Source organism: Aaosphaeria arxii (assembly GCF_010015735.1).
Source record: "Aaosphaeria arxii CBS 175.79 unplaced genomic scaffold BU24scaffold_3, whole genome shotgun sequence".
NCBI classification, from domain to species: domain Eukaryota; kingdom Fungi; phylum Ascomycota; class Dothideomycetes; order Pleosporales; genus Aaosphaeria; species Aaosphaeria arxii.
In genome coordinates this window covers 4,632,205-4,657,680 of record NW_022983476.1, presented here as the reverse complement: position 1 = coordinate 4,657,680, position 25,476 = coordinate 4,632,205, and the positions used below count along the sequence as shown (strand labels likewise).

The 25,476-nt window shown below is 48.3% G+C and overlaps 9 protein-coding genes across 9 annotated transcripts; 4 read left to right on the top strand and 5 right to left on the bottom strand.

The window, feature by feature from the left end:
• The first annotated feature begins 444 nt into the window (after positions 1–444).
• On the top strand, positions 445–2,965 carry BU24DRAFT_421503 (general substrate transporter). The gene is made up of 4 exons (XM_033527745.1): positions 445–1,275; positions 1,329–1,494; positions 1,548–2,546; positions 2,606–2,965. The coding sequence occupies exons 1-4, from the start codon at positions 936–938 to the stop codon at positions 2,796–2,798; spliced, it is 1,698 nt and encodes a 565-aa protein (XP_033386858.1). The 5' UTR covers positions 445–935; the 3' UTR covers positions 2,799–2,965.
• Positions 2,966–4,444: 1,479 nt separating this feature from the next.
• Positions 4,445–6,353, bottom strand: BU24DRAFT_432867 (CRAL/TRIO domain-containing protein; the record flags this gene model as incomplete). Its single annotated transcript, XM_033529942.1, has 4 exons — positions 4,445–5,467; positions 5,539–5,904; positions 5,965–6,139; positions 6,169–6,353. 4 exons carry the CDS (start codon positions 6,351–6,353, stop codon positions 4,445–4,447), a joined length of 1,749 nt encoding a protein of 582 aa, XP_033386857.1.
• Positions 6,354–6,864: 511 nt separating this feature from the next.
• Positions 6,865–9,497, top strand: BU24DRAFT_449949 (YccV-like-domain-containing protein). Its single transcript, XM_033530982.1, has 2 exons — positions 6,865–8,862; positions 8,913–9,497. Exons 1-2 carry the CDS (start codon positions 7,235–7,237, stop codon positions 9,082–9,084), a joined length of 1,800 nt encoding a protein of 599 aa, XP_033386856.1. The 5' UTR covers positions 6,865–7,234; the 3' UTR covers positions 9,085–9,497.
• Positions 9,298–13,537, bottom strand: BU24DRAFT_390489 (uncharacterized protein). Its single transcript, XM_033525073.1, has 3 exons — positions 12,935–13,537; positions 12,737–12,885; positions 9,298–12,685 (listed from the first exon to the last, which is right to left on the bottom strand). Exons 1-3 carry the CDS (start codon positions 13,373–13,375, stop codon positions 9,472–9,474), a joined length of 3,804 nt encoding a protein of 1,267 aa, XP_033386855.1. The 5' UTR covers positions 13,376–13,537; the 3' UTR covers positions 9,298–9,471.
• Positions 13,538–13,670: 133 nt separating this feature from the next.
• On the top strand, positions 13,671–15,725 carry BU24DRAFT_421498 (cysteine proteinase). Its single transcript, XM_033527744.1, has one exon. It carries the CDS (start codon positions 14,115–14,117, stop codon positions 15,417–15,419), a length of 1,305 nt encoding a protein of 434 aa, XP_033386854.1. The 5' UTR covers positions 13,671–14,114; the 3' UTR covers positions 15,420–15,725.
• A 61-nt stretch (positions 15,726–15,786) lies between these two features.
• Positions 15,787–17,650, bottom strand: BU24DRAFT_408417 (glycoside hydrolase family 47 protein; the record flags this gene model as incomplete). The annotated part of the gene is made up of 2 exons (XM_033525858.1): positions 15,787–17,030; positions 17,086–17,650. The coding sequence occupies 2 exons, from the start codon at positions 17,648–17,650 to the stop codon at positions 15,787–15,789; spliced, it is 1,809 nt and encodes a 602-aa protein (XP_033386853.1).
• Positions 17,651–18,223: 573 nt separating this feature from the next.
• On the top strand, positions 18,224–19,049 carry BU24DRAFT_408416 (uncharacterized protein; the record flags this gene model as incomplete). The annotated part of the gene is made up of 2 exons (XM_033525857.1): positions 18,224–18,479; positions 18,532–19,049. 2 exons carry the CDS (start codon positions 18,224–18,226, stop codon positions 19,047–19,049), a joined length of 774 nt encoding a protein of 257 aa, XP_033386852.1.
• A 1,572-nt stretch (positions 19,050–20,621) lies between these two features.
• Positions 20,622–22,262, bottom strand: BU24DRAFT_421494 (DUF367-domain-containing protein). The gene has a single exon (XM_033527743.1). The coding sequence runs from the start codon at positions 22,196–22,198 to the stop codon at positions 21,065–21,067; it is 1,134 nt and encodes a 377-aa protein (XP_033386851.1). The 5' UTR covers positions 22,199–22,262; the 3' UTR covers positions 20,622–21,064.
• Positions 22,263–22,378: 116 nt separating this feature from the next.
• BU24DRAFT_369072 (VHS-domain-containing protein) lies at positions 22,379–25,056 on the bottom strand. The gene is made up of 8 exons (XM_033524390.1): positions 24,822–25,056; positions 24,672–24,759; positions 24,538–24,613; positions 24,188–24,481; positions 23,858–24,130; positions 23,384–23,804; positions 22,797–23,332; positions 22,379–22,745 (listed from the first exon to the last, which is right to left on the bottom strand). The coding sequence occupies exons 1-8, from the start codon at positions 24,907–24,909 to the stop codon at positions 22,545–22,547; spliced, it is 1,977 nt and encodes a 658-aa protein (XP_033386850.1). The 5' UTR covers positions 24,910–25,056; the 3' UTR covers positions 22,379–22,544.
• Positions 25,057–25,476: the final 420 nt, after the last annotated feature.

The window sequence follows — 25,476 nt, the reverse complement described above, 5'->3', positions numbered from 1 at the left end:
GTCCCAAGTTCCAACGTGCTGCTTCGACGGCATTCATTTAATTGATTCCTATAATCCTGTCCTCCGTACCGTGTAACTAACTGAATACGGCGTATACAGGTCTGTACCGTATTGTATTGTACTTTGTATCTGCTTTGTACTTGTACCTCCACGGTATATACATGATACGACACTCAATATGGTGTATGTACGGAGTACTTCCTTTTAGAATAAGATCACGCGTGGTAACCATAGACTCGACCACCACCATATATATCACACGACACAAAGTAATCGTGAGCTGTGCTTCGGGAAGGCCATTCAGCATACCTATACGGAGAAAGGAGCAACTAGATTGCGAATCTGGCCATCCCTGCGGCACAGGAGAGAGAAACGAAGAAGGAAGTAAAACCTCGTACAAGTACAAGAGAGTACAGTGCATACTTCTTCGTAGCGGTACTGGCCATAGAAATTGGAATTGAACGGAGTACATAGCTCCCGACTCCCAGCCAACTATCAACTAGTTAGCTTGCCTTGCTTGTCATCTTAGTTCCAGCCGCTATGGTTTCTGGACACGGGCACCCGTAAAGATCACGCTGGTGACTGATCTGAGCCCTTGAGGGCAGCAATTTAGTGCCTTAATCTTTTCTAGAAGGATGATATACGGAGCTACTACTGGATTCAGCTTAGCGTCCCAATGTGCAGATGTTACTGTACCCATGGACCAGAAGCCACCATCCTGCAGTATCACCAGAACTGGGGTCCTTCTGGGGTCAATGATATTAAAAGCTGGAGCTCCGCGCTCCTCTTGTTGACTTTTGATCGTCGAAGCAATCTCCAGCCAGTTCTCCTCACTCCTCCCTCTTTCCCACCCACCTCCCCTTCGTGGGTCTTGTTCTTCTCTGACAGTACCATAACTAATTCTTTTAATTCAACCTGCAACCAGTCACGTAATCATGCCTGGCGGAGGAGTCGTCTCTGTCACCGGCACGACTGATGTCAATCGTGTCGAGGCCCCCGTTACCCTCAGAGCCTACCTGATCGTCGCCTTTGCGGCATTTGGAGGTATCTTCTTCGGTTATGACACCGGCTGGATGGGAGGTGTTTTGGGAATGGACTACTTCATCAAACAGTACACAGGCGCAGAATATCCCAACGTCAAATTCCCAGGCTTGGCCGCAGACGACCAGATCATCAAAGACTATCGCAAATCCACCTTCGTCGTTCCCCAGTGGCAGCAATCATTGACTACCTCGATTCTGTCTGCTGGTACTTTCTTCGGCGCCATTATCGCTGGTTCGTATTGCACTTCCTACCAAAGCTCTTCATCGTGCCTAACAACATTCTAGGTGATTTGGCCGACTTCCTTGGTCGCCGTGTCGTGATCATCATCGGTTGTCTCATCTTCAGCGTCGGTGGCATCCTCGAGACCGCCTCCACTGGCTTGAATGTCATGGTTGGTGGCCGTCTTGTGGCCGGTTTCGGTGTTGGTTTCATCTCCGCCATCGTCATCCTGTAGGCTCTCCGGTGCTCTTACCCTTTGGAAATGGGTCACTAATCGACACCAGGTACATGTCCGAAATCGCCCCTCGTAAGGTGCGCGGTGCTGTTGTTGCCGGCTACCAATTCTGCATCACTATTGGTATTCTCCTCGCCAACTGCGTAGTCTACGCTACCCAGGGCCGACGTGACACCGGATCTTACCGCATTCCCATCGCGGTTCAATTCCTCTGGGCTATTATCCTTGGAGGCGGACTTGCCCTTCTCCCCGAGTCGCCCCGTTACTTCGTGAAGAAAGGCAAACTTGATCATGCAGCTAAGGCTTTGGCACGCGTTCGTGGACAGCCCGTTGATTCTGAATACATCCAGGATGAACTCGCTGAGATCATTGCTAACCACGAGTATGAGATGTCAATTGTCCCTCAAACTAGCTACCTCGGATCTTGGATGTCCTGCTTCGAGGGCAAGATCTCCAGCCCTTCTTCTAACCTTCGCCGTACTGTTCTCGGTATAGTGATGCAGATGATGCAGCAGCTGACTGGTATCAACTTCATCTTTTACTTCGGTACCGTCTTTTTCCAGCAACTGGGAACGATCTCGAACCCCTTCTTGATCTCTCTCGTCACCACACTTGTCAACGTTCTGACTACTCCTGCGTCTTTTGTCATGGTCGAAAAGATTGGACGCCGTACCATTCTGATTTACGGCGCCGCCTCCATGGTCATCATGCAGTTCATCGTTGGTATCATCGGTGCCACCGCTGGTAAAGACACCCCTGACCACCCTGCCAACCCCAACGCTGTTAAGGCCATGATCGCTTTCATTTGCCTTAACATTGCCTCCTTCGCTACCACCTGGGGACCTGCCGCGTGGATTGTGATTGGAGAGATCTTCCCTCTGACTATTCGTTCCCGTGGTGTTGGCCTTTCTACTGCTTCCAATTGGTTCTGGAACTGCATTATCGGCGTCATTACTCCGTACCTGGTGGCCGACCAACCTCATTCGGCAAAATTGGGCTCTAATGTATTCTTCATGTGGGGTGGTCTTTGCTGCATTTCCTTCCTCTTGTAAGTATATTCTTGGCGTATCCTCGCTCCTTGGATTGCTCATTCTAACATTCGCAAAGTGCCTATTTCTTCGTCCCCGAAACCAAGGGCCTTACCCTCGAGCAAGTCGACAAGATGTTGGAGGAATCGACTCCCCGCACATCCCGCAAATGGAAGCCAACCACCACATTTGCCGCCGAGACCCACCTCGCGGACAAGCACTTGGAGATTCCCCTCGAGACCAGGACAGTTGAGCCCAAGGTTGCGGTTTAAGCACACATCTTGTCTGACGCGGCTATACATGTGAGATCTATGGTCCCCGAAGCACTTTGTTTGGGGGGAGGGGGAGCAATTTTATGGTAATGGGTTTATACAGCCTTTGATTAGTGTCAAGGATAGGGCCATCGAATAAATATATCGTCTATCCATCTCGAGGTGACCCAGTCGCATGATCTACCATAGTACTTCAAACGTGCTCTCTTCCCTGGTGACGATCTGTGGCGCTGCGTCCCTGATTCATTCTAAAGCCAAGCATGAAGCAAATGCTACCCATTGTCTATTAGTTCCTATGCAATGATCGAAAGCTCAGCTTCAGGCCTACCCATGTCTCGTAGAATACCGCCAAGGATGGTTATCGTTTCGTCGGATCCACCGGTGCGGTCCGAGGCTTGCTACAGGTTACACCAGCGATAACAATGAGATAGGTGGTACAACCAATACGTGGCTCGGGCTGGAACTGCTGGCCGGCACTCTAGATGTAGCACAATAGATCCATGTGCCTAGCTCTGTTTAGACAGGTTTTCTATTGGCAAATGGCTTCTAATCGTCCATGGGTATGTTCTTCAATGATAGGTATTGGAGCAGACGAATGAACATTGCTCGACTCTAAAGGGGTAAGCATATTATTTTGCATGCCACCGCCTATCGATATAATTCGTCCTACATTCAAGAATAACATTGCACATAGGTTGACTTAGTAACGCACCACCGGCATTGAATCTGGAAAGTTCTAACGGCTCGGGCTCGATTTTCGTTGAAATGGGCGACATGCGGCCCGGCTATTCTTGTCGTTACATAGAAGTCTATATTGGCTACACTATTATCATTGATCTTCTCATCAATCATCCTAGCCTTCCCAAGATTGCAATGCTCACACTCAATTATTGTTGCCTGTAGATGTCAGGTGAGAATTGAGAACAATACCTCCGAGGCAACTTGCGCCCAGCCGATGTCCATCAAGACAACTTGCCTCGCTCTCATTTAAGCGTGCTTCTGCATTGTGGTTGTTCAGAATGCACAAATTGGCGAATCTCCTAATCGCCATTAGAGAATATTTACTATGGAGCCGTCAGCACCAGAAACGCGACGCCAAAATTTCATAGGGCTGGCGATGCTTTGTACATCTGGACACCCCGGTCTACGCGAATGCTTAGGCTCATTGGGATGTTTAGGACCGACGGTCAGCAATTCAACAATAAATCATATGGATCAAAGGCGTCAATTCCTACTATAAAGAAGCTTCGCCGATAGTTTAGCCAACTATCAACGTGGGCTCGAGCTACGTGCCAGTGGAGTGACGAGTTTAGGGCTGAGTGCACCATCATTAGCCGAAAGTCTTCCAGGTTTTGCTTTGACCATCTCATTTTACATTGTCGGGCATTCCAAAGGTCAGTGAGTCATGACATGTCATATTTCATTAGAGCATGCTAAACCCCACATTTGCGATGGCTAAAAAAACTATGATACCGTGTCGACAACATGGCTCTACATGTCGGAAACACAAGGTGATGAATGCCCCTTTGATTGTGTATTTACCTAAGTAGGTAGGCGAGTAACGCCGATAAATCCAAAAATATAATGGAGCATGATATGCTTTGATGCTTTCAGGAGCAAGAGTGCTTCAGCGATGGTCAAGCTCTTCAAACTACTGTGCTCGTGTTCTTCTCTCGAAGGAAACCTTCTATACTGGGATCATCCTTTGCGTCGATCCTCTTCTCTAATTCCTTCTGTTCTGGACTCTTAGCCACTACTCCATCCTCTGTTTTTAGCTCCGACTTACTCCCACCTGTCAAACCCGCTACATTGCCCACTGCTGAACCTACAGTTGATGTCACCGTGGCTGCAGCTGTGGAAGCTACCTGCTTGGCTTGTTCGACGTAACCCGGCGCGGGAGGTTCTTGAGAAGGGATTGTGACATCTTTTGGTGCTTGTCCTACTGTTCCAGGCTCCATGGTCACGGTCTTATCCCCTTGCCCATGATTATTGACTGCAGCATAAGGTGTACCGTCGGCAAGCTGGCCTGCAGCGTGGGTCTCGTGTTGTTGCTCGTAACGTGTGTCTGATGTTCCTTGTCGAAGTGGAAGGTTGCGACCTTCTTGTTCTTTGAGCGCTGCAGGCGAAGCAGTTCCCCCCTGCTCTGTATTCGTACTACCGGTGATTCCCTCGCTCTCCAGCACTTCTGCATCCGTCGGCTGCGTTGCAGTGCCATCGGTGGTGAGTCTGAGTTCTGCTTCATCGATAGGTGTATTTGGTATCGGGGCTTTCTGCGCTGCTTCCCTGCCTACGGGATTTGCAATGGTGAAGATCAATTTCCGTCGAGGCTGACCATCTTCAGACCCAACCGCAATAGCCTTCATTTCTCCATTTTCTCCATGCTCCCACTTCATTGGGCCAATCGGAAATGTGTTCTTTCCATTTTGTTGAGCTGGTGATTCCCAATGGATTGCTTGTTCTATCGCTGGCTCCAATACGGGCATGTTACCCCACTCAAAATCCAGATTGCCGCCATATTTCTTGGGAATACTGTCAGGATCTATATACTGAGACAATGTGGGGAACACATTCTCCTTGGATAAGATGAATATCTTGGATACGGTGATGGGGTCGAACCAACGTTTAACCCAGCCCCACACGGTCGGAAAGAAGGCGGGAGCACCTATGATCTGGGGAAAGTCAATAAGTTGGTCTGGAGTAGAGTCCATCCACCTGGGCAGTGGTTATAAAGTTGACATACGAAGATTCTATCCAGTGTTTCGGGATAGTGCGCTGTTGCAAGTTGTGAAGCATCTTGCATGTGATTTTTGAGATTCCAAAACTGTTTCAAGCCCACACCGCTGATATCCACGATATTATTGCTCTGCGATATCGGTGTTTCTGGATGCTTTCGGTCTATAGCGGAACATAAAGGTTGCACGAAGCGAGTCAACGATTCGTACAACGCGAACAGACGGAGGTTTTTAGTCGCAACCTTTGACGAAGTGGATCTTGACGCTGCGAGTTGCTTTTCATATGATGCGATGTTCTTGGAGTTGAGAGGGGCAACCTCGAATAAGAACACGGGAATACCGCGTTTGTCGCGGCGACCGAGCCATTGTGGGTACTGGGGCGTATGTGTTAGGGATTGAATGGATCAAGGGGGGTTAGATACGGGTGATGATACCAAACGTCTTGTCTGCTCGTACTCTTGGACTTCGATGGTGGTGAAAAGGTCATCTAAGCCATGCTCCTTACGCCAATCTTCGGTTTCTTTGAATTGCTTCAGCGCCTCTGGGGGACTGAAGCGGCGGGCGCGGAGGAAGCGTCTGGGAATTGCATCGTCAGTGCTCCGCCAGGAACTTTTTAGGCAGTAGGTACATGTCCGTACAGGAGTGTCTCGTCATCATGACTAGCCTCAGATCGTGGTTCAGCCGGGGAAGCAGGTATGTAGTAGCCTTGCTCTAGACATAATGATTTAAAAGCCTCCAGAGCTTGCTGTTGGTCGGCTGAAAGATGTCCGTAGTGGGCAGCAGGGTATTGGAAAGACTCAATGCGACTCAAGTCTGCTGCCATGGTGAAATTCTATTCAGGAGGCGGAACGGGAGGAGTCAAGATGTGAGCGTGCGGAGTAGGTAGGTAGGTGGGATAAGGATAAGGAGGGATCGGAAAAGGGATCTATAGAAACTTCATCGAATTCAAATCTAGCAATTAATTAGTGTAAGAGTAAGAGTTGGAGCAGCAGTACATACCTACTCGTAGCATATGTAGGTAGATAATTACTCGTACCGTGTAGGTGACGGACGGTGAAAGTGGGTGGTAATAAGTCAGCCTCCCATGTGGCTAACAAGTGTTTGACATCATTAGTCAAGAGTAAGATTCTCTTTGGGTATTTCCTGTCCCTGTTTGGCTGTTAGGCTGTCAGGCTGTTAGGCTTTTTACCTCGTATTACTCGTACGGGTATCGTAGATTAGGACATTAACTCGTACGGGGTATAGTTGCCGGATACCCGGCCTAAAGCTCTTCCGATTCACGTGACGTCGCCCGTCTGTCCACATCCTTGGATGGACTATGCACAAACGATGGCATCAGACATCGACTCAACATCAACATCGACGTCGTCATCGATCTCCATCCCTTTCTGCTTCGTCTTCTATGTTGTCGTCTTTATCATCAACATCAAAATCATCACAGCTCCTTGCTTCGAATACCTACCGTATCCACTTTCTTTCATCTGCTCTGATCACACCAAATTGGGTACGGTACTACCACTAGTTACGACCAGTTCATACTACCAAATTCATCGTCATGATTGTGAAATCACGGGATCAGGCCTCGAATATCAATTATAGCAACCTCCGTCCCATAGTAGAAGACATAGCTCTTTCCTCTTCGTCCGACACTGGCTCATAGACCAGGCTTCTATTCTACCAATCGACAGTAAAGAGCTTTTGATCATGCGGTCCACTTCGTCCTTCACTACTCTCCCGACGGAGATCCTTGAAGCCATATTCATGCAGCTTGACCCCCAATCCTTCGTCAGTGTATCAATCACTTGCAAGTCTATTCACAATGTAGCGTCTGATGCCCCTATCGTTTGGCGTCATTTCTGCAGAACTTGCTTTGGCGCCTGGTCTACCCACCACAAAATTCAGTCTAAACTCAGTGGCCCTCTTTCGGAAGTCGACTGGAGAGCCTTATTCCTTCACCGCATGTCTATAGCTGGGGAAGCACGTCGCTTGCTGGACCAGCTGCTGAAGACTCAACAAGGCCGTGTTCGATACATCACAAAAATTGCAGACTTTGGCTACGATGCAAAGGACGTGCTGCTAAAAGAGCTATCTTGTTCCGAAGAAGCAGAGGATGTCTTAGCAAGGCGCTTTTATGCGAATGCATTGCTTGAACGTATACAACGTGAAGCAGCCATAAAGCTTTGGAAAGACTTGGCTACCGGCGACAGCATTCTCATGGAGACGGCACTGGGGGCATACGATGTTTTCGCTCTCACCGGCCCCGAAGTGGGATTCGATCATATCTCACGAGCGTTGGATACTCTTTCCGCAGCAGTCCGAGTCCAGTTCCCAGAGTTCGGGGATCTAAGTACGAGACGCAAGGCCTCTACGTTGGCGTCGTACCTGCGCGACCAAGGCTTCAGGGGTGTATCTGATACATCATACGGTGCCCTGCGCAACTCCTTCATTGGCCTCGCATTGCGCTCCGCTCAACACGAATCCCTTCCATTGATTTCAGTCGCGATATACTGTGCTCTTGCATCCCGATTGGGTCTTGATGCGCGTCCCTGCGGGCTTCTGTTCCATGTATATTGTATTGTATATGCCCCCGGAGGTTACACGCTCGACGGGGTGTATAAACCAACTAGTTCCGAGAGCATCGAATCCATGCACATCGATCCTTTCCGCTCTAGTCATGAAGTTCTTCGGTCGGATCTCCAAGCACAACTTCATAGCTATGGAATTCCATCCGCTGAACATGCACGTTATCTCGCCCACGCTACGACCAGAGAGATGGTCGTTCGCACAGCCCGTAACATCATCAATTCAGTGCAGACTATCCGAGAAACTGAGCGAGGAATGTTTGGTATTCACGCGACCTGGCTCAATGCTTATCCTGATATGGATGCTGCCTTCTATGCTACGATCTGGGTGATGCTAGTTCTTGGGCCAGGTGAAGAGGACAGTGACGATGTTTCGAATGTCTCGATGCGGAGGAGGCAGTATCTGCCATATCTGCTTGAGCACTTCCAAACACACTATCCTTGGGATGTGTCGCTTCTCACGCAGCATGTAATTCCACTTTTCCGTCACCAACCCGAAGGCCAACGACTCCTTGAATTCGTCCACTCTTTGCATCGGGTAGACACTCTACCAAAAACAGTAAAAGTGCGTTCTGAAAATACCCTCGACGTTGAGTTCATGATCGGCCAACTTTTCACACATAAGAGGTACCACTATGAAGGTGTCATTACGGGTTGGGATACCTCATGTGAAGCAGGTGAAGAATGGATACAACATATGGGGGTTGATAGACTCTCCAAAGGCCGACAACAGTCCTTCTACCATGTCTTGTCAGTTTTCCAGGCTTTCTCATTTTGTTATTGGCCGCTAATGTCTACAGAGTTTGCGACAAGTCAGTTCGATATGTCGCGGCCGAAAACATTGAACGCGCACCACCCTCCTTGAAACCATCGGAAGCGATGATGAGAATCGCTGGTCGTCATTTCAAACGCTGGGACGATGCTAAGTCTGTCTTTGTGAGTAACATTCGGGACGAGTATCCCGATGATTAAGTGGATTTACGGGTAGCGGTGTTGCATAAATAAACTAGTGGATGGCTCGTCATACTTCGATGACTTGGGAAGTTCGAATTCAAAGTAAGAGGATCACGGATTGATGCCTACTTAATACTGGCTCAGAAACAGTACACAGACCGTGTCAATGTCGCACAATATCCAGCTGCAACGCAAAATGACATCTAGAGGAAAACGTCGAGGAACAGGCGAGCGAAATGAACAAGGTCTATATTAAGTACACGCTATTATACATCTTATACCGTCGAAGAGGCGAATCGGCTCCTTGCCTGTTGACAAGAATTTGGATCTCCCATGAAACGCCTACAAATGCTCAATCATTTCATTCTTCGTCGAGGCATCGCGCCTCGACGGTCGTGTCTGTTTCTATTGCAGCAGTTTCTTACCCCTTCTGTTCCCCTCCCCAACGACGCCCTGCCCATCCAAGCCCCTTGCAAAACTACACCAGCGATCCTTGATACTGACGACTTCATATGTACCTTCCTCTTGCACGGGAATTCGCAATTCTCGTTCGTGGCTGATTTCTGTCCTGATTTCTAGTACTTTGCTCTTCTTTCCTTTCGCCGCGTTCGTACTTCTTGTATACGTGAACTCGAATGGAGGCGTACCCCAAAATTGAAATTCAAGATCGGTTCCACCACCTTCGTGAATATCCACTTGGGAGACCTGGCCGCCAGAGAGACGCACAGACGGGATTGGATGGATTCGCTTGGTGAGCTCAAGGGCAGCCAAACATTCACTCGCGGAGTCCCGGAGACCAGTGATAGTGAACGTGCCAGGTAGTTCTGCGAGACGCCTAAAGGTTGTGCCCGCATTCGACGCCTTTCGTTCTTGATTCTCAAAGGTGTAGTAGACAGTGAATGGAACCTGTCCACCAAGGGCAAATGATAGGCGCTCACCAACACAGAAGTCAGTGCGATCCTCGAGTGGTGTTGCTGTTGGTGCATCGTGTACGCTGAGCTGAACGCGGTGCGAGACCGACTGTAGCTTGCGCGTACAGCCACGAGAGTCGCGGATTTTGCGGATTGTGACCATTGATGTTCCGAGGTGTAACTTGCGTTGATCAATCTTGACATCGAACCTGTGCGAAGGTATGTTTTTGTGGATGCTGATTTCCGGCTTTGGCGTGCCAGTATGCTTGATCTCAACTTCGAGATAGAAGGGAGGTACCCCTTCCATTGTTACCGGTATGACCTCTTCCCCTTCCACTTCACGGGCAGTGCAAAAGCTGTATACCTTTCCCGGCTTGTCGAAACGAGCACTTGGAAGCGAGTAGACTGTTTGCTGAAGGACTGTCGGTGCGAAATGCTTTGATGAATGATCGTATTTGCTGTCCGCAACCTTGACGAATTTGTATTCGTAGAAGCCAGCTTTTGATGTTTCCGCTCGAATAGATGCGACTGAACCTACGGCCTTCAGATCCTTCTTGCTAAGGGCAGCGGTTTTGCCGTTCACCTTATCCTTGAATTGCTGTTCATAAGTGACATCGTAAGGCGTACTGCCTTGTAGTAGTATGTCAAAGGAGTCTTCGTCACCTTCACATACAGCTTCTTTTACGTACTTAATTCCGTCGAAGACCATAGAGGCTGATTCTGGGATGCTGAGCTTCGGTCGCGGAACCCAGCTGACAGAGAAGACGTCAGCTTTATGGTCAATAAGACCTGGACAGACCGAGTCGCTAACAGACAAAAGTTTGTACGCCCCTTGGGCACTGGCCTCGATGTGATCGTTGGCGCCGCGTACCGTCGTTTTCTCGATCCGCTCATTGTCCAGGTTCTTGTATTCAAGTTTCCAGGGTCCGGTACCGGTGAGACGAAGGGGCAGATTCACCTTCCGGCCTTCAAGCGCCAAAACATCTTGTTTCCCTTCGATATGTCCGAAATAAGCCTTTGGCCGCTCGTGACGCACGTTGACTTTTGCTTCTTCCTTGGTCAACCACTCCTTGCAGTTCATCTTGTCCGTCACGCTTGTTAAAGACAAAATGTATTCGCCTCCAGACTTGAGTCGAGGTGTCTTAATAGTATGGACCTGGTCTTCTACAACCTTGGAGTCTTTGATTCGTTTTCCATTGTGGATTAATTCAAATTCCAGCGTCCAAGGCCCCTCGCCCCATAATCTGACGTTGAAGTCTACAGAGTCGTCTATACAGGCTTGTTTAATATCATGAGCATCTATGAATTGTGCAGATGCAGATGGCTTCACATCCTGCGATAGTTGTTGGCTCAGAGGTCGCTCTGAATATATGCGATCCCGAATGGATTCGAAAGAATACGTATAATGCCCCGCATCGTCAGGAGTGAGTTCCAAAGTACCACGGAGAGAATCGATTTTGACTAGCTTATGCTGTGGTCTTTCTCGGTTCCTCTGCTGTGTGTATTTGACCACGAAAGGGGGCGTACCAATCAAGTCCAGATCCACACGCAGTCCGATAGGGTTTCCGGCGCATTTATCGACGATATCTTCGCTTTGTAATGCCAATACAGGTTCTGGGGGATTCTGTAATAGGCATGAGGCTGGCTCGAGAACTTCACCTTCGCAATATTCTGTCGATACTGACGTTACAGTGTAGAGACCGGCTTCGGAGATCAGTGGTCGTTCTCGAATTGAGCGCATGGTTTCCTTCTTCAGTGTTGCATCCGGTGCGTGTGTACCATCGGGCAGGAGACTGCCTTGGGGAGTAAAGAGGTATTCTATTATGTGTGGCGCATCGATTGCCTGCTTTCCGGTAGATTGATACTTGAGAGGCAATTTCTCAACGTTGCCCTTTGCCACACGAAGAGGCTTCTGCTGGTTGCAGCCATCAAGTGCAACTCTAGGACGTTCATGAACGGAAAAGGATTGATAAACACCAAATGGCTTGTGTTTGCTCACGTGTTCTTCGTCATCATGGACGACATAGCTGACAAAATTGCCGAAGCCGTCCTGCACTTCTTCGATAGAGTACTTCCAGGTTCCACTGCTAGCCAAAGTTTCCTTTAGTGCTACTGTCACTTTCTGCGAGCGAGCCCATGCAACATCTTCACGGCTGCTATGAAGCAACGCCTGGGAAGTATGTCTAGATAGAGGCGAGAGATAGTCATCGGGCTGTAGACTTTGGAATTCGGATGTGCCGCGTGACTGGCCGTTGACAGTCAACCGATATTTGATACTGAGTGGGGGGGTCCCTTCGATTTCAAGTGCAACATTCGCTAGATCATTCCGGCAACGATTTAGATTTGTTGGAACGACGCGTGCTTGCGGACAGGTGGCGACGACCACATTTGATGAGCGTGGTCGTACCTCGAGTTTTGATTGGTCTAAGACTTTTTTGAGGAGATAAATGCCCGTTTTTTTAACACTGTGGCGTAACAGTAGGGGTTCGTTAGGGTCAACATGTTTTGTAGCTCTCCTTGCTTTCTTCAATAAACTCTTCAATTCACCCCTTTTTATAGTTATCGTCTCGTTCTGATTGGTATCGATATCAATGCGCAAGAGCTCAATCTCGACGGGTTCGGTCTGGTTGATAAGAATGGGAATTTCAAGAGCCGTGATCGAGGAATTTAAACAGAAGCTTTCTCGACCCGGATTCAAGATAGCGGATCTATTGAGGTCAGCATGAATGTAGCTATGACTGCAGGCTACAACGACATACCCTTCAGGCAAGATGTTAATGATCTGCTTGCCTAAGATGAGTGAGGCATTGTGAAGAATGGAACCTTGCTTGACGCTACGCTCGCTGATTGCCAGTTCGCTGTCATAGAGGAACGCTAACAGCGACACGCACCAGGCTTGCAGTGGTAACTGTCACACCGTCAGTGTTTGTTCAGATGCATGTAAGGCTCCAACATACCCCAACCCGGAACATGAGCATGACATCCAGGGCGGCGTGAAGGATGAAAAGTAGAAAAGCCGTCGCATTGTTCCACTCCAGCCAAGGTATTTCCAGTAGCGGTAGCCCGAACATCCACACCATATCAATGAAGCACCATTTCAGACATAAACCAAGCGACTCCTCTTGGTCTACTGCCAACGTGTAGAAGTCATAGAGACGCCATGCCCAGATTGCGACATAGAAACCGAAAACATAGAAGCGCTGTGTCGCCGCGTCCAAAATGTCCGTTGAAAGCCAGGGACCAGAGCGGACATGTTCTGTGGCTGTAGGTACGTTGGGCAGTGTCTTTCTGGCATTCGGTCGACTTGGAGTTGTCTCAGCGGTGTTATACACGCCAGAGGACCTGATCGTCTGCGGAGTTGCGGGAAATCCGCCTGGTCCTCGTGGTGTGCTGTTCATCGCACCCGGTGGCAGCTGTATCGAACCGCGGTTGTGCACATGGAAGAAGGAGCCAGTGAAGAGTGACGAGCCGGGGCGATAGAGTGGTAGTCGTAAAACGCGTGATCGTAGGTGCGCGCACGATCAGTCGTAGTGTTTTGCTTTGGGCACTTGTAAATTATGACAAACCTCAGAGACAATGCAATGTCGCGTCGGCCACAGCGCGAGGTGGTGGTCTTGGCATAAAAAGACTATGGGCCAATCATATGGCATGTAGGAGTGGCAGTCTTGGAGCACGTCCCAACCCAACAATCACCTTAAAGTGCACAGTTACACAGTTACGACAGTCAAAAGGCCACGGCCGTTACCTACACAGTATACTGTATGTATGTACAGTGTCGCGACTCGCACCTCACCTGATTCTTCACGTCAAAAGATCGAGTGGAGACAGGCCATAAAGATTTCGACACTACGGAGTATATGAGTATCCAATGCTATTCCAAGTCTCGCCATGCTTCATACCTCCTCGTTACTTCCAATCTCTTACTCTCAACCTCGACAGAAGTTGTGACTACTCTTAGGTACCTACCTAGGTAGCTTATCCCGCATAATCTGCCCTTTTCGCCTCATTACTCTGTCTTGTGGGAAGGTAGGATTCAACCCGCCTTATCTGTGAACAGCGCTATAGGTATTTATAGCGAGGGTGCCATTATCTCTTTTTGCCCCCGGGACTGAGAATTCTCTTTGTTGATTGTCAGCCATGTCGATGCGAAGAGACCTCGAACCTAAATTCAGTGCTGGGGAGACACTGGATCCTGGGCTTTCTACTATCCAGTCTGGTTCGGTACATGACGAGAAGCCTCAAGAAACATCACAAAATGCCATTTCCCATGACAGATATTCGTGGCAGGGTTTCTGCGATATCGAGTCTGAAGCTGCTTACTTCTCGGTCATGCTTCGCGAAATGGGCGTTACCGATGTCACTGTCAAGGAGGTATATGTGGTGGATCCAGACTGTCTAAGGTCTGACCTTCCACAACCAGTTTACGGAATCGTCATGTGCTATCGTTATCGACATTTCGACAGCCACAAGCAAACGCAAGCGTGTCCCGAGATGATATGGTTTGCAAATCAACTTCCTGCCCAAAACAGCTGCGCTACGCTTGCCTTGATAAACATTCTTATGAATGCAGAGGATGTTACACTTGACGATAGTCTAGCAGAGTTCAAGAAATTCACACAAGATCTGCCCCCACTTGAGCGCGGCGAAGCTCTCGCTGGCTTTAGCTTCGTTAGGAACGTTCATAATTCCTTTGCAAAGAAGATGGATATGCAAGAAGCAGACACTTCGCTTGCACGCAAAGCCCACAGGAAGAAGAAACGCCGCCGAGAGTCTATGGACACTGACACCTCCGATGACAGTTTTGAAGAGAATGCGCATCATTTCATTGCGGTCCTCCCCATACGAGGCGACGTTTGGAAGCTGGACGGATTGGATAAGAATCCGACCAGGATAGGTTCTTTCGATGGCACGGGAGAAAGCACATGGCTGCGAAGCGCTTGTCAGGAGATGCAATCCCTAATGTCTGCGGCCGGGGACGCTGACTATACTATACTGGCTCTGTGCCAGGCCCCGACTGTCAGCCTGCGCCATAAATTCAGCCTAGCCCTGGAGACCATCAAACTTGTGGAGAAGCGCCTTGATCTTCTTAGTGAGGGCTGGCAATCTTTCGCTCCCAATGAGAATTTCTTGACTCCTGAACTGATGCAAACACTCGGCGTCGATTACGCAGCTTCCAAGAGAACTTTTCTAACGGCTGATACATCCAACGAGATCGACAAGTTGAATGCACAGGAATTGCTAGCTCGTCGCGACACGCTCATGACAGAGCAGAGCAAGTTGGTAGAGGGCATTTTAGCTTGTCTCTCCGCCCAACAAGATGAAGACCAGAAGGCTGCCGAGCGCCGTTGGGATTATGGCCCCGCGATTACTTTGTGGCTGGAGAAACTTGCTGGAAACGGGCATTTAGAGGAGAATCTCCCTAGATTCAAGAATGAGACCTAAGACGCTCTCTCTATGTATAAGGGCCAGCTCGTAAATGTTATTTTCGTTACAACTGCACGCTTTGGCGATCATATTGAGACCTCCTTTTACATGATCCAAGTGTGATTTGATTGTTTGTGAGTAGTCTAGAAATCACGCGTTCATAAGCTTCAACGTATGACAAAATAATGACGCACATTAATCCAAAACGATGATTGCTGCTCCTACTGTACCCAGACCCAATCTATTTCAGACATAGTCAGGACCACTTGATAACATAATGTATGGTGTGACCTCGCTGTACTTGGATTCTCTTAGCATCAACACTACCCTATACCTAACGGGCGAAGAGGCGAAGTTAGACCAACAAATTGATGTTTCCAATTCTTTAGTTCGATGGCTTTGAGATCTTGAATGGATGGGCCTCGGTATTGAAGACATAGTCGTCTAGGCTAATGACGTCTGGATCGGAAAAGATAAGGTAAAAATACTTCAAGGTCTCTGCCATCCAGAAGCTCTCCATAGAGTCCATCTTCGGCGGATTATCTGTCGATACATCGCTGAGAGCGGCATTTCCAATGTCTGTCTCCGTGTGACGCTGAATGGCAGTGAACATGTCCCAAGCCGCTGCTTGCCACTGCTGTTCACCAGTAATACGGTAGAGGATGAAGACACTTTCGATAGCTTCTGGGCGGAGAATATACCGGCGATCGTCGATTGCAGTGAATCCTTGTGGGAGACGTAGATTGGCGATGTTCTGAAGAGGGTCCTTCTCCGTTCCTGTCAGATCCGCCCGACTAGTAACTCCATCCCTCCAGGCCTGTTCACTCCACGTGCAATTATCCGGACTTGGGCACTGGTGCAGATGTGAAACCTCAGGCATGATCCCAGCCGGAGATGCTTTGTAGGCCCAGACACATCCATTGGCAAGCTTCCTGCCAATTGTAACATGTTCAACTTTGTCGAACAGTTTACCACCAAGTGCAAACATACCGCCAGCAAAACAGCCAAGGTGTTGCAGCTCTGGGTTCAAAGTGGTCGAAGACCCCTCGGTTTGTATAGATCCAACAGCAAGTATATCAGCGTCCTCTGGAGTCATTGGCCTGAATACGAGATGTTTCACCGCAGCATCTGTTGCCTGCTCATACATGGCTTGATATAGTGGTTCCACACCGCCTAATAAAGCATAGGTTTTCGCCAGATATTCGTATGCTGAATCGGCCATAGCTCCAAGAGTGAACCCAGTGCCATGGAAGAAATCAGCCTTCCTTGCATTGATGACAATGGGCCATAATCCTGGGAGTTTCGTAGAGCCCTGTTGTTGCGCGAGAATCTTTGTAATGCGTGTTGTTGCATCATACCATTTATGGTCACCCGTGAGTTGAGAAAGTCGAGAAAACTCCATTGTGAGCGATCCTATCTCAGCAACAAGCACATTTTCATCAGCAATCTGCTCTTTCCCACTACCTGCGTTATTGAAATCCCACCGTGTGACCGGCATGTGATTGGGAGTATCAAATGCATGATAAATCATGTCACCCACTTCCTTTGCCTTCTTCAGAAGTATGTCCTCGCCACTCAGCTCATATGCCGCCAATAGGCCACCAAGGTGTCGAATGTTCGTCTCAAAAACTTTACAGCTTGATCAGTTCATGTGAGTGCTAGAATGTGGGGCGCGAGATTGTACCGTTGATTTGATCCATCGGGGTTCGGCCGAAATTGACTCTTTCAACATCTTTAATTGCAGACGTGAATTCCTCCTTCAAGCCCATGATCAGGAGGGTGTCGAGCGCATCGATCAAGGTGGCTGCCCAACCTCCAAAAGGATCCCGTGCCTCGCCGGATATCGGTGACAACTCGTCGTGCATCCAAGCCTTCATGCGGTAGTTTGTCCAGCATTTCTCAAAAGCCCGTTTTACTTCGTTGCGTCTGCGCTCTCGTATATTCTTAGCTGTCGCATCTTCTTCTTTGAAGTCGAATTGAACTTTTGGTAAAGGCCTCGGTGCTGCAGTAGGAAAAGCTGTCATGGACCGGATAGGGTGTTTCATTGGTATGTTGGCCCAATCGTATGCCCTCAATGGCTTCTGCCCTTGCCCTGGGGGCTGTGACTGCTGCTGATGCTGATCATTGTGCTGCTGTCGGCCTCCAGCAGTGTTATCTGGCTGCTGGTATGGAAAGCTTAGAGAATAGAGCAAATAGAGGAATGTAGCTGCAATGATCGTATGCAAAGCATAGCGCTTCATGAGAGCCATGATTTTTTATCAAGTCTGGAAAGTAGTTCATCGTCTGGCATATGAGAGGTAGTTATGGGAGAGGCTGACGATGATGTGGAATCCAGGTTCCTGGTCGCCAAGCCGGATCTCGAGGAGCATAAGCATAATTGCCTTAGGTAGGTATCTAACCTAGGTATGTATCTCCATACATACATAATAAGACTTACAAGGAAGCGTCTCCTCAAGACATTTCACAGGGTAATGCCTTAAAGGATGTATGTACGGAGGATGTACGTACGAGTTACAACTACGGAGTAGATAGGGTGATAGTCTAGGCCTATCTGGATGAATACACTAAAAGTATGTACAGCCAATTGAACGAGACTGACTGAGTGTACTCTAACCCAGCGATTCGTTACTCGGTCGTATTTGTATGCAACTAATGATGCGTTTCCTTACCTACAAAGTTGGAGTGGCAGGGTGGTCGCGTAAGCACGTGATCCGGGGAATTTCTTAATTTCTTACATAACTACCTAGCTAGCTAGCTAGGTATATACTAACTACCTTCACCGATACGTCACCTCCGCACAACTACGGTTTCTATCGCATACTATGCCACACGTCGAGCTTCTACCCAACTCAAGCTCATCCGCTGCTCCCGGCTGGACATACGTTGTGGACACTGGATATGATCCTTCCAAAATCGCTATAAACCCAAAGAACAAAAAGCGCGCCGCTGCCCAGCCTGGAGGTCGACGAGGAGAGAGTGAACTTTCTGCGCGACAGCAAACGGCAATCGCTCGGCGTATAGTAGAACTGCAAAGGGACAATGATCCCAAACAAAGCGTGCCGGTTCCGTCACATAACTGTAGGTTCCTTTGATAGGCTACAGAGGAGTTTTAATTGACAAAACGTGCAAGCCATTCCCAAGACACAAAATGCGAGGCGGATAATCCAGTACCAACGCCAGATCAAGCATTGGTTAGATGATGAGGAGGCCCTTCTGCAGCAGATAATTACTCCTCGTATCAATCCAATTGGTGGCCGTGCTATTCCGCAAAGTTTGAGGCGACCGACTACAAACAATTCTCTCCCAGCAACACCTTCCGAAGCTTCTCCCGCCCCCGCGACCTTGATAGCCGGCGGCAGTGCATACAACAATGATAAGCCGGTTGAACACGATATATATACCCCCCCAATGAATTCCTCGATATCAAGTGTAGGACCGACAGAGCTTCGCGCTCTCTTATCATCGCCCCCACTGTCGTACGCGGCCTCGCACGCTGGACCTCCACCAGCACACGGACCACGGCAGCGACACTTCTGTGATAATTGTGGCTATTGGGGGAGTATGAGATGTCTGAAATGTGGTACCAGAGTCTGTGGTCTCGAGTGTAAGGATGCACATGAGGCAACAAGGTGTCTAAAATGGGCCTGATTGGCTAGTACCACCATTATTGGGCAAGCTCTATTATCCTCCACTTTTTTTTTGAGAAGGTATGTTATCCACCCATCAACATACTATTGTTCCTGTACAAAACCATATCTATCTGATGAATTTCGTTGCCCATATACCCTTCCGCAAATAGCGGCATGCGCCCTTCAAGATCGTAACTTTTGTCCGATCAACTCCTCACTTACTGTCCCCAGCTTCTCGACAGTTGACGGGATTGAAATAGCCTTCCCAACGTAACCTTCTTTCGTTAGGTTGTCATACTGCCGACGTATGCCATTATATTTTACGGCCCACAGTGGTGACCTGAACGGCTAGCCTGCTATCCTCTGGTGACATCGTACCGTTCGCTCTAAAGCTAAGTGCAGCTACTAGGTACTTCACAAGTATCTCTCGGGCCTCCACATCCAAAACTTCAGCATTGAGTTTGAGAGTAGAGTCTGAAACCCTACATTTGGTTTGATTTATCCTCGAGGTCTTTATTGAAGAGACTCGGTTCTAGCGACATTGCGAACAAAATCCTTGGCAAAATCCTTGGCAAAATCCTTGGATGTAAAGTGTATATTTCAAGGCCTTCGCGCCCTAGCATCTCTACCGACACTTGTGTGAAAAGAATGCTAGCCGAGTTACTTAGGCCATGCCTTCTACTTATCAGACATTGTGCTACCCTCGCAGTCATGGTCGTCGAGACGCTCAGGTGTCAGCATGTGGTCGTTTTTATTTACATTTACGCTTCGGCCCCTGTAGAATACATAGAAATATGGATATCACCCTCGAGCTATGCAGAGATACACTCTTCGAAAGAGCGGCTATTTGTCTGGTCTGCCAGGTTGTGAACAAATATGCGAGTTCTGGGCTCGAGCGATTTTGATTTAATAGTCTTGGCCGTTTCACAAGTCTCGATCTCAGAACCACCAGCTGGGACAATAGGCGCTGATGTCGCGGAAATTTTTCTATGAAAAATGCACCAAGAGCGCCTGAAGAATCGCTTGTTGTCGAGATAGTCATTCTTCGAATGCAATCGCCTGTATCGGACGCAATGGTGGAAGAAACACTTTGCTGTTGATTTACAGAAGTCACCATTGTGGATACATCTTTATCTGTATTCTATGAGACTAAAGCAACTATGTATACCTTACACGGTGTTATAAATATGTAGCTCGAAGGTATGGTCGCTTCAAGGTAAAGAAGCGTAATACAATAGTGATAACATGTTGCAAATACGAAAGCTTATGCTCAGTATCAGATTTTGTTGTCTTAAAAGAAAGAGGAAAGGAGAGGAAAGAGGCATCAAGAAAGTGAAGAACGCTGTCAAATGCTGTATTCCAGAGATTTCGCTCCCCAGGTCTATTCTTCCAGTCGATTTAAGATTGCCAGGGGGCGGGCTCGGTGATAAGGTAAACTGAACATGCTTAGCCAAGTCTACTTGCATTGCAGTCCTAATTTGCGTTCATATTCCAGTCTAAAAGGCATGGAGAAGGCTTGCGGAAAACCCAATTGATCCTTTGTTTAGAGAAAGGATTTGTTGCATTCAATAGACATTATCCTCAAAATGTACTCAAATCGCCCGCTATCATGGAATATCTTGAATCTTTGCGATGCTGTTGCGTTCAGCACATGTAATCCGGTCATTGAAATGCCCACTCTTTCCGGCAACCATTTTCATTTTCCTTCCCTTTCCAAAAGAAACCCCATCTGTCTATGATATATCATTGCCTATCTCTCAAGCTCGTTTATGTCCTGTCAGACTTCATATGCCTTCTCCTGGACAGAGCTCAGCACAGAGCGCTATAACTGTATTTGAAAATGAAGAGTTTATATCACCAGAGTAACATTTAGGTGCAGCAATACATCTGAAGTAATTATTTTCAACACGTCATCATTAGAGCCACATTCCGCAGTGTCCCGTTCATCGAACTGAGCAACACGTTCATACCACCGGTGCTACACAATCACTACTTACATTCCCACCGAAAGTTAATTGATCCAAATGATTACGTCTAACTACGCCTGCTGGGTGCCTTCAAAGAAGCACTTGTGAATGTCGCTGTTAGCTTTTTCTCCCGTTGCTTTGCGCTGATACCAGTTCGGTCCGTTATAGGTTGTGCTTGCATGAAATCATCGAACTCATCGTCAAGACCATCTCCGTTCTGATTTGATGAACCATCCTCGTCGTCGACAATACTCTCATGTGCCTGCTCAAGGTCTGATTTCTTGATCGCTTCAGGTTTTTCCCGTTCATTATCGTCAATAGAAGTTGGGTTCGCAAAAGGCTTGCTGGCTAGGACTCTTCGCCGTATTTCCGCCATCTCCTCCTCTTCATCATCATCATCATCGGATTCGGGTAGATCATATGACCTTTGATGTTCCACCTCTGCATCGCTGTCTTCGCCATCCTCGCCACTCTCTTCCTCGGAGTCATCCACTGGTCTTCTATTCAGATTTCCACCTGCCCATGCATCCTCTTCCTTTCCAGTTTCTTTATCTTCTCGACTTTTCGAATATTCCCGTTCTATCTTTTCCAGCCAAACTTCCTCCGCTTTCTTGATATCGTCTTCGTCCTGGCAGGCTGCATACCTCTTCAGGAGCGATGCGTTGATATCCAAGAAAGCTTCACCATATGAAAAGCTTGCTAGGATTTCTTCTGCCCACTCCTGATGACCGCAGATGAAATAGCAAGCTGCCAGAGCCTCCACACAATTGAGACGCCACGGTCGGCCATAATTGGTTGGATTGGCTGCCACAAGGTATGGGAGCAAGCGTTCACATTTTCCCCCAATGCGATTGAAAGGCACTTCGTCTATGCGGTTCCAGGAAGCCTCAACAACCGCTGCACCATAGGTTTCAAGCAGCTCTCGGTCATTGGGAGCCAGAATCTTCTTAGCCTTTGGCGAAACAATGACGCCTGCAAATTTTTGACCGACGTGCAATTCGCGCATGAGACCGAGGCGAATGAGCTTTTTGCCACTACAGCGCTTCGCATCGCAGTGACCCAGATCCCAACAAGCAGCTTTGAATGCAGGCTTGCTACCTCCGGTATCACCATCGAGATTTTCGGGCCGCGTCCCACGCGGGCGCGCAGGGTTAGAGTACTTTTTGCCGGATTTGTTGAACTCTTTCTTATGGCGCACCATGATGGGGTTTATAAGAAGATCTCGCAGTTAGAGGAAGTCAGCGTGAATAGGGCAAATAATATTCTGAAAACGCATCGAGGGGCTGAGTTGTCTTTATCGATAAGTAACTAGTTAACTAATGTGCTTGATTAGTCATCTAGGATATGGCACCAATTGGATTGCAAGCAAGGCTTAGCTCCAACTTTTTTTGATTCCATTGAGCATCACGATTAAAATAGAAGAAACTATCATCTTCGTCATACCATGTCATTTGACTTCTGTCACGGTTCTTCGATATAGACACCCTTTTCACAAAAGTGATCGCGGGCGTGCAGCAACACGAATCATTCCCTCTAATCTGCAGGGGTTAAGGTACGCCTAAACTACTAATCTCTCCCATCTCATCTTTCCTGATGCCGCCAACCGAATACGCTACCTTCCACCTCATCTTAACATTACTGCCTTGGCCGCGTTGCACACCGATAAGTCTGATGTTCTGTGAAATCCCGTTCTGCTGCTTTGGACCTAACGAGACGCTTGATTGGTGCTCCATCTGTTGCTGATATGCCTGTCATAATGTAAGTACAAGGGCTATATCTTGATGTTGTGCTTGATATACCTTTGAGACTGCTGACTGGAACGTAAGTTCGGTGACGGGGGCTGGCGTATTATTTGAGATCCGAGACTTAATCAATAATGTAGTGTCTGATTCTCTGGATACTGAAAAATGAATGCTGATGGCGCTATTGATAACGACAATCTCTTTCGAGGTGTCTGGAACAGCGGATGTAAACGTCCAATCGTCGTCGTCAGTGGCAGCAGCAGTGCTTTGCGCAGTGAAAGCACTGGGGCTCGACGCATTGCCTAGCAAATCGACGCTTCCAGAGGGCTTCGGTGAGGGTTGCGACTTGATAGATTGCTGGAACTGGAAGGGCGAGGCCTGCCGTGGAGCTTGTGAGGACAAAGCAGCGAATGGGTCAGGCGTTGAGCGAGCGGGTTGTGAAGATGGTGCAGTTGTAAGAGACGATGCCGAAACTGGCAATGGCGATGCTGCTTGTGAAGGAGGACCCGATCCAAATAGATCGACGATGGACTGGGCTGCACCAGGTTGTTGATTATGTGCCTGCTGACCGGAAAAACCGGATAGGCCCAGGACTGCACTTTACATGAGCAATCACACAATGTTATAATCAGTGGGCGACGTACCTGAGCCGTTTGAACCGCCCAACGAGATGCCGCCGGTCTGCCCGTAGTCATTTCCACCAAGCGACAAGCCCAGAAGATCATCTTCCAAAGCGTTACCCTTTGGACGAGAGGGTGCTGGTTCGTCTGCTGCTCTGCCTGCATTGGCTGAGGCACTCGTGGGCTCGGGATCGCCAAAGTCTATCAAATTAAGTGTATTATTCGCACCCTTAGATACACCAGCTCCACTTGAGCCAAGCGTTCCCTTGGGTATGCGATTTGCTGCTTCGACGTCGCCCTTTTTGATGAGTTTGTACCGCTCAATTGTCCGATGTATGCTATCGTTGATCTCCAAAAGCTTAGCAACCGCTTCATGATCCTCGGAATCCTCTTCACACATCTTGCGAATTTTTGGTTGAGCACTCTGCAACGCATTTGCAAGTTCCTATAGTTGATGCTGTAAGCAGAGTTTATCTGGAGAACTTCAGCGATACGAACCTGGAAAACGTCACCCTCCTTAATTTCGTCTCCCGCCCTGTAGCCTTGGAGCATCTCCTCGAGAAGTCTTGCTTTCTGTTGTATCTTGCCAACTTCTTCGGCAGCCTTGGCCCTCCAATCTGTTTTATTCCGAGTATCGTAGCCCGCCATGACTTTCATCAATTTGTTGGCTTCTTGCAGATCTTGTGGACCACCCCTGCGTATTAGTTCTTGTAACTTCGCGGACTGTGCCTCCCGCTCCTCCTCTTCCATCTCCTCCGCAGACCTGAGATTCTATCAAGAACAAGTTAATTCGCCATGCTCTTATGCTAACCTACCCATAAAACTTACATCACTGGGGTTAAGGACTGCTGCATCCTCCTTGCGAATTTGGGGGAAAACGTAGCCCTTGAAACTAAGCAACCGGTGCATGTCTCTTATGAAACCCAGGTCATCTTTATGACGTGAGGTCTGACATATCGTCTGGCGCCATTCCTCAATCAACTCGAGTATCCGATTCTGTACCCGGGATGAATGTACAGGCGGTCGTTCTGGAAAGCGTCGAACCAGTTCGTTGAGAAACTCTTTCGTACTGATTTGGAGATGAAAAGGATAGCCGCAGTTCTTGACGCATATATCGAGAAGCTATAGTAGATAAGTTAACGTGTACGCGTGGGCAGAGGCGGGGCAGGCAATTGTACGTTGAGGGCGAGTAAAGAAACGTTCGGGTTGCGGTGGTTGACGTAGTGCACGATGGCCACAGCGGCTTCCCGAGGACTAAGGGAGATTTCATCAGACAATTATATGCAGGTTCGTTGAGTAACAAGACGCATACGCAGATCCCTTCTTCGCATTGATCAGATCGGTGATCTCGAGGTTGAGGGCTAGATTTGGCTCGAAGTTTTGGGGGTCACAAGCATTCACTACAGAAAAGGAATAATTAATTTACTTTCGTGCGAGATTCGAGGGTTAGAAGTAAACTCACAGATGAATCGCTGTAGCTGCGAGGTGGGAGCTTCCCCGAATGCGCCATAGCGGTCTCTAGCCGCCATGCGCGCCGACGCAGCCTCCATCGACGGCGAGCGAAGATAACAAGTTTGAATATACCAGACAATGTATCGAAAGGTAGAGAATCCGAATGGGTGCGTGTACAAAGGGAGCGTGGAACGAAGAATGCGGTGGGTGAGGTGCCTAACCGACGACCGGCTGGTGTAGGTAAGTGGGAGGATGCTTGAACTTCGAATTGGATCAATTGAGCATAGCGGGGCGGGTGGCGGTAGTGCGCTTGTGGATACAGCCACAGTTTCTACTGTCACGGACACCTCTAAAAGCGTGACCGACTTGCAGTCTTTACACAATACATAAACTGTGACTAATTTATACAATACATTTGTCAATTTCCATTTCATTTCAGAGTCTGAACCGCTGTCGATTATCATCATTGAATTATGATCAATTTCACGAAAAGCTTTGTTGATAGAACAGTTAGCACAGGCTGATCGGTATTCACTTTTATCACTTAAATTGCAATTATTCAGAGTATCTTCTCTTATTACCAGCAATAGGAACATAGTAACCGTCATGTTGCTTTACCGTTATCAATATGAAGGCTACAAGGCGTACATTCTGGTACTTAACGA

What these genes read in the sequence shown, in the direction of transcription:
- BU24DRAFT_390489 (XM_033525073.1), bottom strand. Translation starts at nt 13,375, where the DNA reads ATGAACAGCACACCACGAGGACCAGGCGGATTTCCCGCAACTCCGCAG. An exon ending in TGCTCATGTTCCGGGTTGGG is followed by an intron (nt 12,886 to 12,934) that starts GTATGTTGGAGC and finishes ACGGTGTGACAG; the next exon opens with TTACCACTGCAAGCCTGGTG. An exon ending in ATTAACATCTTGCCTGAAGG is followed by an intron (nt 12,686 to 12,736) that starts GTATGTCGTTGT and finishes TGACCTCAATAG; the next exon opens with ATCCGCTATCTTGAATCCGG.
- BU24DRAFT_369072 (XM_033524390.1), bottom strand. Translation starts at nt 24,909, where the DNA reads ATGGAGGCTGCGTCGGCGCGCATGGCGGCTAGAGACCGCTATGGCGCA. An exon ending in AATGCGAAGAAGGGATCTGC is followed by an intron (nt 24,614 to 24,671) that starts GTATGCGTCTTG and finishes AATCTCCCTTAG; the next exon opens with TCCTCGGGAAGCCGCTGTGG. An exon ending in TTTCTTTACTCGCCCTCAAC is followed by an intron (nt 24,482 to 24,537) that starts GTACAATTGCCT and finishes TATCTACTATAG; the next exon opens with CTTCTCGATATATGCGTCAA.
- BU24DRAFT_421494 (XM_033527743.1), bottom strand. Translation starts at nt 22,198, where the DNA reads ATGGTGCGCCATAAGAAAGAGTTCAACAAATCCGGCAAAAAGTACTCT.
- BU24DRAFT_449949 (XM_033530982.1), top strand. Translation starts at nt 7,235, where the DNA reads ATGCGGTCCACTTCGTCCTTCACTACTCTCCCGACGGAGATCCTTGAA. An exon ending in CAGTCCTTCTACCATGTCTT is followed by an intron (nt 8,863 to 8,912) that starts GTCAGTTTTCCA and finishes TAATGTCTACAG; the next exon opens with AGTTTGCGACAAGTCAGTTC.
- BU24DRAFT_421498 (XM_033527744.1), top strand. Translation starts at nt 14,115, where the DNA reads ATGTCGATGCGAAGAGACCTCGAACCTAAATTCAGTGCTGGGGAGACA.
- BU24DRAFT_421503 (XM_033527745.1), top strand. Translation starts at nt 936, where the DNA reads ATGCCTGGCGGAGGAGTCGTCTCTGTCACCGGCACGACTGATGTCAAT. An exon ending in CTTCGGCGCCATTATCGCTG is followed by an intron (nt 1,276 to 1,328) that starts GTTCGTATTGCA and finishes ACAACATTCTAG; the next exon opens with GTGATTTGGCCGACTTCCTT. An exon ending in TGCTGCATTTCCTTCCTCTT is followed by an intron (nt 2,547 to 2,605) that starts GTAAGTATATTC and finishes ACATTCGCAAAG; the next exon opens with TGCCTATTTCTTCGTCCCCG.